Source organism: Adiantum capillus-veneris, chromosome 22, assembly GCF_014529385.1.
Source record: "Adiantum capillus-veneris isolate H3 chromosome 22, ASM1452938v2, whole genome shotgun sequence".
Classification (NCBI taxonomy): Eukaryota; Viridiplantae; Streptophyta; class Polypodiopsida; order Polypodiales; family Pteridaceae; genus Adiantum; species Adiantum capillus-veneris.
In genome coordinates, this window is record NC_140952.1 from 38,036,944 (window position 1) to 38,050,369 (window position 13,426).

The following is a 13,426-nucleotide window of genomic DNA, read 5'->3' on the forward strand; positions in this document are numbered from 1 at the left end:
AGGTGACCACCTAGCGACCAACAGAGGCCCGGGAGCTAGTCGTGGGAGCGGGGAAAGGTCAGTCCAAGACCTTTCTCGACCCTCAAAAGTCCAGGGCGAGGGGGATCTAGATAGTGACGTGCGAGCAGATTCCGAGCATCGGTAGAGATCTGCTAGTTGATTACGTGCAGTGAAAGCGACGTCACAAATTACGTGCACAGATGTGCATGCCAATGATTGGCTTTCAGTTCTGCCTGCTGATGTGTCAACTATCCAACAGCTCAGGCTGAGAATTACGGCGTTTAATCTTGAGTAGATGAACGGTGGAGATGACCTGCCCCCCTCCCCTGGACTTTGATGGCAACAATATTCCTTGTCAAGCACACATTTCTTTTTTAGGTAGTAGGCTAGGCATCATTGTGAATTTGTGAAGCATGGAAAACCTCAGGATCTGTAATGACGAACACGGGTCAGGTATGACCTTTGCTCTGCTCTTTTGAGTGTTCTGCGTTTGCCAGCTGCTTATGTGTCGTGAAATCGTGAACAACCACATCACTAGGTACAAGGGGGTTTCGTCAGGCTCCGAAGAAATAGGGTATACTCTGTGACTTCTGGTGGAATGTTGCTTCAGGATGTCTGGTTATGGGAGCAAATACCGTCCGCTGGGAAGGTTTCAGCATATTTTTCTAGTAAATTTGCCCGAAGGGTATTTTTGCTGCCTCATGACACTTTGTATTTTCATTTTCCTCGCCATGCTTGCCGATTCCAGGTTCCTGGGTTATTTGTTGATTCAGACCCTTGTGGCATTTGTCTGCTCAAATGTGACTGGACCGGGTGTCATGGAGCTTGTGAAGCATCTGCATGGGGGAGGTGGATGCCCTTTTAAAATTGCCTGGGAATGCAGTGTATGGGCTTTAGATGCGCTTAAAAGGTTACCAGGAAAGGCAGTGAAATGGGCTCTGAATACTGCTCACAACAGCTTGCTTTGAGACACCCTTATAGCTGGACTGGCACTTTCTAGTTATGACTTTGACTTTTTTATAACGTATCAAAGAAATTTCTTGTGCATGACATGACTACTATTCAGTGAAGCTTTAAGAAAAATAGTCCTATGTCTCTCCACAAAGCCTACAATCTTGAGTAGGTAGAGTGCGGACTTCTATGTCATGACACTATGTACTCAAGTGCTAGCACTTTTTTCTCTGAAGGCTGTTTCGTTTGTGTCCTTCTAGATTGCTGATTTATTGTTTCTACGCACGTCCAAAGAAAGCAAAATGCTCTGACGGATGAATTTCTGGTATAGGTGAGCAAGAAGGTCATAAGTATGGAGAATAGGGTATATTCAAAGGAATTGCCCAAAGAAGTCAAATTCGGATGTGGAGTCCAGTGAGGTGGCTACTCTTGTACCTGTTCTGGCCTTTAGACACTTGGTTCACCTATCTTCATCTTCATCAAGGACTCACAAAGACTTGTGGATGGATAGCACTCTTCTTAGATTTCTTTGTTAGCGTCAGCGTGAGGCAATTGCTCCTACTTCATTGGGCAAATCCTTGAGCACCTGTTCAGTCTTTGAAGGATTGTGTGGTAGACGAGTCAAAGGTTGTTCATCTTTGTGGACCTCTAGAAACAGACCAGCTGTTCTCCTCCGTTCCGTCACGGTGTTCTGACCTTTTTTTTGGGGGTCCAAAAAAATTTGCGTCACTTTTTTTTCTCAGTCATTTATTTTTAAGCCTGAGCATCATTTTTATGCAATTGCATTTCTTTGTAGGTAGACTCTACACTATGTGTATTGCTCTCTCTCTCTCTCTCTCACAGGTTTGACGGGTGCATGGCTGTCCCTTGTGGCTTCTTTTTGTCACAAGTGTGATGATGCCCCTAGGAAGCTGGGCCAAACTCAAAACAAAGCATGGGGCCAAAATTGCGTAGAGCTAAAGCGGACGTAGCATTCCGTAAATCGCGTCGTAAATTACAGGCTGCCACGTGGCAGTCCGTACAGCCAGCTCTAGGAGGATTTTGGCACGTACTTTTCACAGGCAAGCCTTAGGGGACACCGAGTTTATGACCCCCTTGTACCTTTACATCTGAGACCAAGGCTCTCCCTCTTCCGTAGATTAGCTTGGGAGCATTGTGGAGAAGGAGAACCGCAGCGGTTGTACTATTTGTGATCAATCAAGAAAGAAACACCAAAAGGGGGGCAATCTTTGGGGCCAATGCATTTGGAAGCGGAACTCTCTTGCTTTGTGTCGACTCTTTTTTCCTCACTCTCCCTCTCTATTCAAGTTCAGTTGTTGCTGCTTTTGTGTATGTGTTGCTATTGATCTCTCGCTTGGGTGTCCAAGCTTGCTAGAGTGGTATTACAGCCTAGACGATTCTTCTTCTACAAAGGCCCGATCCATCTTTTGCAGATAACATGGGTTCTAGTAGAATCCGACATAGAGGACAATGTTCCACCGACTATCCAACTCTGGGAAGATAAAGAGCACTCCAATCGGAGCGAGGGCATGTAGAGAACCAATGGAGATTCCAATGGGAGCAAGCCTCCTCCTGAGGAATCGAGAGAACCATGGCAAGTTTCTTGTAGGGGATCTCGACAAGATGAATCTCAGGTTGACACATGCGCCAAACGAATGATCAAGTACTCCAAGGATCTGAACTACGTGCAACATTTGACGTATCACCCGCTTGATGAGGTTTGCTCTCAATGGCAAGATGTCGTCCACTCACCTATCAAGTCGGCCATGAAGACTAAAGCAAAGCCAAGGTGGATAGGTACGATAAATATGGTACAAAAAGAACAAAACAAACCGTTGTGCAGTATGTGTAATCACTACGAAAATACGTTAAGTATTGATTACGAATAGGCGTACATGTTTGTGTATGCATGGTTGCAAACATGTAAATGTGCATGCACACACATCGACATACATGCACATGTACGTATATATACAACATATGTCTACAACCTAATATATATCCATGCATATACACGTGTATTGGTGAGTGCGTATAAGTAACAACCAGTACGCTAAATATTGATACCAGCATGCGTATTTATTCTACAGTATTGTCATGTGACACATCCAAACCCTATGTGTCCGTGGACAAGCTACAGCATGACCAGGGTTAGGAAGTGATCTGGCACTTTTGTGAGTCTGTTTGCAGACTGTTGTCCAGAAACTAGAGTAGATGCATATCCTCTCGTTGCACACAGTATGATTATCAGCATTCCCATCAGAATCCATCCAGGGAATTTTCGAGTGCATTAGACCTATTTTCCCTTTTTTTGACATTTTTCACTTATTTATTAAGTGACTTTTGTTGGAAACTAGGTAGGGCAATTTTGCTAAGATAATATATAAGCGAACCAGAGCTAGCACTTTCTGGCAGAAGAGGCAGCAGAAACTTCGCGTTCAACAGGCTCCTTCTCAACAAGACCCCCACCGGCGATAAACCCTTGTGTTTTCAGCCATAGACCCAAGATCAGCCCAACGTTTTTCATCAAGAGCAACCTGGCGACAGCAAGACCAAGCAAGACATCTAGCGTTTTGCATCAGCACAGCAAGACACCTGGCGTTTTTGCAGATTGACCCGAGATCAACCTAGCGTTTTTGGAGCAGCATAATAGCCAGCGTTTTTGCAGTTCCGTCGCGACAAGTCCACAAGAAGACCAGCGTTTTCAGTTTTCAGCATAGCCACTCCGCAGAACGACTCCCGAACGTCACAGATCTCACCTTCCCGCAGCAGATCCTCGCCACACGGTCAGATCCGGCGAAGTTTACAGTTTCAGCCCGGAAAACGCAGATTTCAGCAACTGCGTTTTCAGCGTGTCGTCGTCGCATCATCGCCATCGACATCGTCACCGACATAGAGTTAGTATTCAGCAGATAAAGATTTCAACCCTTAGCATTTTCAGATTTCAGCCCGTCTCGTCGTCGTCCTCATCATCGTCGACATCGTCGGCAAGTCCAAGCATTGTAGAGATTTGTGCAATTATAAGTAGACCGCTCTCGCCATAGAGCGTGGGGCCCTTGGAGGAGGGTTTGACAACCTCGCTGGTGTCGTATTCTCTCTCTCAGTCTCATGCACTTCCATTCACAGTGTCTATTCACTTCGTTTGTATCCGTTGCATTTTCTCACTAAAGGCACGGAAGGCTCTTTCTTCCATAAGTAAAAGGAACCTTGAGCACAGTTCGGAGCACTCATCTTGAGCAAAGTTCAACATTCGCTTCCGCTGCACATTACATTGTTATCAGAGCTTTGACAATGTTATGTATCACTCAAGGAAAGAACCACAAGAACCACATAATTTTTTTTTTGCTTGTTGAGGTCGCACGAACCCAAGTTCACTTGGGTGTATCGATTCCTAATCGTGTTTTTGAAGAGTGACAGGAGACCCAAGAAAGAAGGGCTTGTCCAGCCTCCCCTTGTGCCTCTTTTCACTCATTGAGAGCGGACTGTGCACTTAGCTGCCGGCCAATTGACGTGAGGTGGGAAAAAGCAACCTTGGTGTGAGCGCAAGGCTGCCAAGGGTCGCGTGAAGAGAATATCCTTCTCTAACACAGATTGCAAGAGAAAGAAGAACCGCAAGAACTTAAGAATCTCAAGACCCTCAAGAACCCCAAGACCCTCAAGACCCCCAAGAACCTCAAGACACCCAAGAACCCAAGACCCACAAGCACCCAAGTTCCTCGTGAACTTAAGAACCCAAGACTTCAATGGATGGTCATCACTTGAAGTGGAATGGATACTTCGCTTGGAGGTGATGAGCATGAGAGAGGCAAAGAAAAATTTTCCCCACCAAGAGGTTTTTCTGACCCTCCCCCTTCCCCATCTACGCCAAGGATTGCACTAACTCCTATGAAGGAGTTGATGCAGTTGTTTATGAACAAGTTCGAAAGCGAAGCAAAAAGAAAGGCCTACGAAGAAAGAAGGGCAGCCATAGATCGTGACTACGAAGAAAGAGTGGCAGCCATAGAGCTTAAGTACGACTTGGAAGCCAAAGAAAGTCGAGCCAAATTTGATCGCGAGAACAAAGCAAGAAAAGAAAAGAGCGACCAACACATGAAAGAATTCTTGCGACTCTTTTCTATTGTGCAGGCGCAGTTTGCACAGAATCAGGAATATGAGACTCTCTTAGTCTGTTCTCCAAAGCATGACACACATGATTTGAATGATAATGATTTGCATGATGATTTGAATGACAACGATGATGTTGCTAAATTGGCTTTATCTGACAGAAAAATAATTCTAAATGACTTATTGGATTTATAAGTGAGGGTTTTCTCGCTTGGAACACCAGGAAAAATAATTCTAAATGAATTTTAAGCGAGAGGGTTTTTCCAATAATTCTAAATGAATTATTGGAATTTTAAGCGAGAGGGTTTTTCTCACCGGAGACATCCGAGTACAGAGTATTCCTAGTGCGTCATTCAGAGTAATGACGGGAGCACTGTGAACGGGAATATCTGTAAGGCGACTAGGAACGGGTACTTCGCGTCACATCGGGAAGAAGTATCCGACCATTCGGGAACGGATATCTCTGATGCGTCATAGGATGGGTGACAGAGCATCGTGAAGGAGATTGTATCGTAAGTTCGGTAGGAAAGGACTACGTGATGGGTATTCTTGATGCGTCACAAGGTGGGTGACGGGTGCATCGGAAAGGGATTATCCATAGTCAGGAGGAAATTCCGGACTGTGTTAGAATTGTGCACAAGGAAAAGCAAGCACTTGAATGAAGATGGGTTCATAGGAAACTTTGACGAAAAGCAGATGCTTTCTGAGAAAGCGGGATTGCTTTTCGGGAAAGCAGATGCTTTCCCGCGAGGAAGTCTATGTCTGCATTGCAACTGTGTACGTGATTGCATCCAGGGACGCCTGGAAAGTGTTGTGAAAGCATTGTTTTTAACTTATAAGGTTTTATTGAGTTTTTGGGCAGATTCAGACTATTTTAAAATACGTCGGCTGCCCACTTAATAAGTGGGTAGCCATCTGATAAATAAGGCAATAGATCAGCCAGCGTTTTCTCTCTCTTTTTTTGGCAGAACATCGCAAAAAAAAAGAAAAAAAAGAAAGAAAAAAAAAGGCCGCGATCTCTACACGAGCAACTATTCGCGCCCGTGGCGAGGAGCTATAAAAGCATCACATGCCCTCACTCAGAGGGGAGGATCAGTTTTTGCAAGAAGGAGATGCTGCTGCAGAGTTCACACGCAAAGAAGACGTTTGCCGGTGATGCCGATGACTGTCCCAAGTGTACCCGATGTTGCCAAGACCCAATGCGCGCGTTCCCTCGCGAAGAAGTGCCTACGGAGCTTGTTTCCATCGCGACAAGTTGCTGTTTTTCTCTGTTTTCAGCCCATAAACGTCGTAGACGGGACTGATTTACGAGAAGGAACCCGAGAACACACCTCTTCAGTGTGTAAGATTGGAAGAGAGGATTTTCTATGTAGAGATCTCTTCCGGGGAATTACTTCTCGAGAACCGAGTCATGTTTCGAGTGTCGAGACTTTGAACGTAATGATTTTCATGTTATGATCTCTAAGTATTTGTTTGTAGGTGTACTTCCTCTTAGTGAGGGAGTAGGAGCAGAGGAAGGCATGAGCCTCTGCAGGAGAAAGCGCTCTGAGGAACTAGAGCCAGATCAGCCCAAGGGTTTCGTACCTGAGTTTGGGGAGTTCCACGGATCCGAGAGTGATACTCTCTTGAGTTGTGATCCGGAAGTTTGGGATTCCCAAGTAAGGACTTCGTGTCCGGGAAAGCAGAGTTGTTTTGCAAGAAGAGGAATGTGGAAACAAAGTTGCAGGGATGTCATACCCTGAGTCTGGAAGGTGAGATCCAGAGGCGAGAACCTTGGTTCTTAAGGATTTGGAATAAGGAACGGAAGTTCCTTGGAATAGGGTTTTACCCTAGGAATCGGAAGCTGAGGCTTCCGGGAACCATCAAGTCTTATTCGTGGTAATACGTTCGGCTCAAGTGCTCCTCATTAATAAAGATACTATTACGGGGGGACCAACCCATCTTCTGGTCCCCAGTACTGTGTCGGTCTTCTCACTCTCTATCTCTCTCTCTCTCTCTCTATTTCTCTCTATATCCTCTGGCTTTAGTAATAAGTGATAAATCCTATTTATCCGAATGTATTTTATTTTGTTATGCGCTCCCGTTTGTGACGCGAATTTTAGCAGACACCGACTGTTAGTACCTACGTACTAGGAACACACATCTAGCACATGTACGAAATCGATAGTCACATCACACGACATCACAGGACGTCACCAGACATCACATGACATTCAACATTCATTCGGATCTTAGACCATGATTTATCGGCAATGTAGCTACCAATCACATCTAGGTCCAATCGGGACCTCATCGATGTCCGATTGACTAACCCCTATTGCAACCATGTCTATTCGAGATCAATCAGACCAAAATGCTGCAGTCATTTCGTCTATCAGTTCCTGCACTCACAAGAAGTCAAGAAAAAATCAGTATCATAATCAGGAATTTCATTTCATAAAGTCATCCAGCAGAATACTGTCAGCTCTCAGTATCCTTGAAGCTCAAAGAGACATCAGTGAATTTAGTATGAAAATCGAGGCATCTGTTGACAAAGGAGCGGAGTAACTCCCCTCTTGTGCATCCCACTGCACCAGATCTTCGGCCAAGCTGAGTTTCTGGGTTCCGTTTGGAGTAGACTATACTAAACCAAAACATCGAGGTAAAGTTTCACAATCCGAGGAGTATCTGCTAGGTCCTCCTCCTCCATCCACTTCGCATCAAATGCAGGAAAGTTCTTGAACTTAACGAAGAACCGCCTTCGGACTTTACCTTTCTTCGTATCATTATGTGCCAAAATCTGTTCAGGAACAAGGATCTCCTCGTTTTCTTCCACTTCGGGTTGCTCATCAGGCTCCCCATCATCAGGCACATCACCCTTAACAGGGTTCAACAGACTCACATGCAATGCATTATGAATCCTCCAAGTATCTGGCAGTTTCAGTCGGAAGGAGACATCATTTATCTTGTCAGTGATCTGGAAAGGTCCGTAGTATCGCATACTAAGCTTTGGAAAAAGCCTCTCCTTTCCCTTTTTCTTTCGTAGGCGTGCCTTCTCAAAAGTAAGAGCACCCAATCATCCTCCTTGAGTTTCAAGTCGCGACGATGGCGATCCGTTGCCTTTTTGTGTCGTTCTCGAGACTCTTGCAAAGTCTCGCGAACCTTGGCAAAAGCCGTATCCAAATCTCGCGAATATTCATCCGCTTCAAAAATCTAATCTTTCGTGCTCAGGAAGGATGGAACCTTCGCAGCACTTTCAACAATCTCACATGGCGTCTTCCTCGTCGAAGAGTGTATCGTGTTATTGTAGGCAAATTCCACCAAAGGTAAGTTCTTTTCCCATTGAGTCTTCTGATCCGAGATACAAGACTTCAATAAATCTAAAACCATTGAATTGGCAATCTCAAATTGCCCGTCAGTCTGCAAGTGGAACGATGACAAGAACTGCAACCGCGTACCAATGTTCTCCCAAATTGCCTTCCAAAACAAACTCGTAAATCTGGGGTCTCTGTCTGAGACAATCGTCACAGACGTGCCATGTAATCGGAAAATCATCGTGATCATTCTGTGTTCTCGGGAGATCAAAAATGAAATCCATTTCAATATTTTCCGAGGGGCGGGTGGGTATGGGTAAAAGGGTGTAACAATCTCTGTGTCTTATGCCTGTCAAACTTGACCTTCTGGCATATTGCGCACAACTCTTCCACGTCCTTTTTGAGTCACGGCCAAGAGAAGTATCTCTCTACCCCTTTCATGGTGGTAGCAATGCCGCGGTGACCCGTAAAAGGTGGATAGTGGCATTCAGTCATAACCTTATCCCTCAACGGCTGTGTAACGCACAACATAGTCTTTCTCATCAAGCAGCCTTCCCAAAGGGAGTATCCCGCTACTGTCTCCCCATCCCGTATCCGTGTGAAAATATCTGCAAAATCTGTAACTGTGGCATACTGATCGACCATATCCTCGAAGCTCCTGTGATGTATCGCGGAAATAGCGAGAACCAACGGTTTCCGAGACGAAGCATCTGCCACCACATTCTTCTGTCCCTGCACATGGACAATCTGGAAGTGGAATTGTGACAAGATGTTCGCCCACCGCATCTGCTTTTCCGAAAGCTGCTTCTGTGACAAGAAGTAGCGCAAACTCTGATGGTTTGTAAAGACGGTGAAATCCGCTCCGAGTAGGTAATGCCGCCACTGAGTAAGAGCATGGATAACCGTCAAAAGCTCTTTCTCATAGATCTGTGTTGTCATCTCCGGCCTAGAGAACAAACGGCTCTCGTAAGCTATGACATGGCCTTCTTGCATAAAGACCGCACCCAGACTACGACCACAAGCATCACAATATACTTCAAATGACTTCTGTAAGTCCGGCAAAGTCAAAATAGGTCCCGTAGTCAATTTCTCTTTCAATGTCCGAAAGGCAGTCACCTCTGTGGGTCCTCACGAAAAAGGTACTTCTTTTTGTGTCAAGATATGCAAAGGGGAAGCAACCTCTGCAAACTTTCGTATGAACCGCCTGTAGTACGAACACAGTCCCAACAAGCTTCTAACTTCATGGACATTCTTCAAGTCGGGCCAATCACGGATAGTCTCTATCTTGGCCGGGTCCATTTGCACTCCTGCTGCTGACACAATGTGACCCAAAAAAGTGTATCTCCGGTAGGAAAAATTCACTTTTCTTTGCATTAATCACTAACGTGTGATCTCGTAATGCCTGAAAGACTTGAAGCAGATGATCTTTGTGTTCTGCCTCATTCTTGGAGAAAACAATGATGTCGTCAAAGAAAGTGCCAACAAATAGCCTGTACTCTCGAAAAAATCCTGTCCATCATCCGGTTAAATGTCGAAGGAGCATTGGTTAAGCCAAAAGGCATCACCAAAAACTCAAATAACCCAAAAGTCGTCCGAGAAGCTGTCTTGTAGACATCTCCTGGCACTATCCTCATCTGATGATATCCACTCTTCAAGTCAATCCTGCTAGAGCACGAGGATCCCTGTAACTTGTCAAGTATATCATCGATCCTAGGAATCGGAAATCTGTTCTTGATGGTGATTTCGTTGAGAGTGCTATAATCGATGCACATTCTCCAAGATCCGTCTTTCTTCAAAATCAACAACACTGGAGAGCAATACGGCGAAGTACTAGGCTGGACAAGACCCTTTTCCAAGAGGTCTTTCACTGGGTTCATAATCTTTTCATTCTGTACTCGGCTCACACAATAAGGTGGGGGATTCGGTGGCGTGCTTCCAGATATCACATCAATGGTATGATCTTCAGGCCCTCTCAAAAGCAATCTGCATGAGCGTGGAGAAAAAAATCTTGGCGTTCTTTTCTTCAGGTCAAAACATATTCACCTTTATCCATCGTTCAGTTCTCCCAAAAGAATGAGTAAGAAAATTGAAGTTCATCAAGTACAATCTCTAAGCCCTTCATTTATCAAAGTCGCTTTCTCGGCCCGGTAGTCAACCACGGCGTAGTTCTTGTGGTACCAAGGGATCCTGAGTAGAACGTCACTCGCGTGCCCTGAACACCCCTGTCATTGCAAACAAAGTTTGCCAATGCTCGGTGTAATGGCAACTTCCCATCCGGGTGCCAGTCGAACTACCTCCGCCTGTGGCGTCAGTCTGTCGGGCGTAATTTCCAAATCGAGCCGCCAATTCCAAGTGAAAAGAAGTTGGCCTTGGCTCCTTCAAAAGAGCTTCCTGATCCTTTACTTTGCCCCAAAAGCGGCAAAGTTTGTACTTTCATTCATTAGATTCGGTGCAGGTCCCACGCCATGTGGTACTAGTTCTGCTTTTCTATCTGTCTTTTCTGCCACATTCCTCAGCTGCTCTCGAACTCTCAGACCTGTCGTCGTCTTTATCATGCTGTTCTTTCTGTGCCTTTTTAGGGCACTTCGCCGAGATATGTCCATGTTCCCCGCATCCAAAGCACATCCCCTCTCTGATGAAGCGAGCTCTCCCCTCAGGAGTAAGCTTGTGTCGTGGATCATTTTTCTCTGGGTTGCTCTTTTTCTTTCTACTTTCATTCCCAGAAGTTTGTTCGGCTCGTTGTGTCATGGCCTCATCTGTGGGGTAGGTTAGACTGCCAGAGTGAATGGCAAAGCCCCGCTTCGCATGACTCATCAACTCCTGAATAGAAGCTGACTTCTGTTCCAAGCAGTGATCTCGGATCTTTGTAGGTAGACCCAAGGTAAACCGCTCAATCTGTTCTCTGAAGGAGATCGTCTTGAATGAAGAGGCGGGTAGAAAAGAGCTCCATAATCTTTCACAATAAGCATTGATTGTATCTTTCTTGGTCATCCGAAGATGGTTCCAAGCAGCTCATATATCTCGTTCATATTCTTGCGTCAACCAAGAAGAAAATAAAAAGCTTCTTAAATTTCAGCCATTTAACTGGCGCAGTCTTGTTTAAAAGAAGCGTGGACCACCAAGTACGAGCATTCCCCTTAAAGTAAGAGGTAGCTCTCCGAATCGTGGAGTGCTCTGAATAGCGTCCTCCCGCGAAAGCGATGTCAAACTGTTGTGTAAAAGACAAAGCCTTCGAAGCATCTGAGTATCCTGAAAAAGTATCAAACTTGATCGAGTGGCCAACTTCCTTAAACTCTCGGACTTTCTTGCTTTCATCTTCGAGAAAGTCATATTGGTTCGCTTTGTAAAAATTCTTCTTGTTCGCATAAAAGTTTCCATGATCAGAATTTGAGCTGTCTGTAGACAAGTCCTCAGTAGAACTGTCAGTCTCTGGGCGAGATGTAGCCTTCTTCTTGCCCTTTCCGAAGCTTTGTTTCTTGCTTCGCTTTTTACCTTTTCTGTCTTCTTTGCTCGAATCTGAAGAGCTAGAAGAACTGTCAGAAGAAGAAGAAGAAGAAGAACTGGGTACTCCTTCAAATCGAACGCGCTTCTTCGGTTTCTTTGCCTTGTCAAATGTCGACCGACGACCCAAATATCCCGGGAAGTCAGTGCCTTTCTTCTGCTTTTTGCCTTTCTTTTGCACGTCGAAAAGCTGAGCAATCCGTGCATCAACCACGTTCCTTCTCCGTATATTTCTTGGAGGCAGAAGGTTTCTTGAGAGCGGGTTTCGGGAGTGGTGTTGTGGTTCTTTCCCACTCCATCTGTACCTCTTCCAAAGAGGTCTGGTTCATATATTTTGCCATCTTCGGGTCCTCGGCAAAATTGAGCATCATCTTTGTTGCATCGCCAATGAATTGACGACGCTCCATCTCTCTTTGCTCCGCCTGAGTAGGCCGAGGCGGGCCATACTCTCTGTCTGAATCTTCGTTGTGATCCCAGCCCCCGCATCTCCAGATGCAGAGGGAGTCGACTGATCATTGCCTGAAGCCATAGGTGCCGCGGAAAAAAATTTGGGGATCGGATTTCTCGTAGAAGAGAAATCGGCCGTGCTCTGATACCACTGCAACAGACTTGGACACTCCAAGTCAAGAATTAACCACGACAGCACCAAATAACCACTTCAAAACAATTCACAGATCACAATAGATTTGCACTGGCCCGGCGGAGTTCCGTGCCTAGAGATATTGGCCCCAAAGATTGGCGCCCCTTTCGGTATTTCTTTTTGTATTAATCAATCATCAAAGTACAAGAGAGCGGTTAGGGTTTCACTCTCAGACTCTGCGTCTAGATGCTCTGAGAAGTGAGGCCCTCACCACTAATTTAAAGGTTACAAGGGATGCCCAAAAGCAGAGCCCCAAAAGCTTTTAAAATAAAAAGCATCAGTTCTCTCTCACTCTCTTAGAGAGTCTTAGCAAAATTCGCGTCGCTCATCATTTTCAATTTTAAAAAAAAAAAAAAAAAAGCCTCCGCGATTTTCAAAAATTAGGGTTTCTGGCAGAAATTAGGGTTTGCAAGAATTTTAGGGTTTTTGGCAGAAATTAGGGTTTTTGCTGTCTGCCACGTCATCACTTTGTGACATAGGCATTGTGACCAAACACCTCAAGGGGATTGCAAGTACTTGGTGGTATACCAAAGCTTTGCAAGGAACTTACAATAAGACTTGGATTCAATTCAAGGTTGAATTTTCGGACAATTTTTTTTTTCCCTCTACGCTTTGAGGAAGGCATTTAAGAAGATTGGGATCGGTTTGCCCAATAGGAACACGAGTGAGTCAAAGCAAGTAGCGTTTCACTCTTGCCAAGGTAGCTCCACTCTCGACTCTCTCTGAGGAAGGAAAGATGAAGAAATTCAACGAAGGACTTTTGCCCGAATTTTGTAGACGCATCTGCAGAATACTTTGCAGCAGATGGTAGAGTGAGCAATAAAAGCTGAAAGTGTACACCTGAGTGTACATAGAATCCAATCCCCGTAGTGGGACAGAAACCATTGAACACAGAAAGTTTGGAGTAAGAAAAGTCAAATCTAACTCCTAAGTTCTT

General features: G+C 45.1%; 1 protein-coding gene across 2 annotated transcripts in view; it reads left to right on the plus strand.

Moving 5' to 3' along the window:
• Positions 1-295: 295 nt before the first annotated feature.
• The window catches only part of LOC147429181 (F-box/kelch-repeat protein At5g15710-like), a 78,151-nt gene continuing 65,020 nt past the window's right edge, over positions 296-13,426 (plus strand). The window contains exon 1 of one of the 2 annotated variants that reach the window (XM_086495304.1): positions 296-453. In XM_086495304.1, coding sequence (XP_086351430.1) covers positions 414-453 — 40 coding nt within the window. In that variant the 5' untranslated portion in view covers positions 296-413. The remainder of the gene's footprint in view (positions 454-13,426) is intronic. The other variant, XM_086495303.1, reaches the window with a different exon arrangement.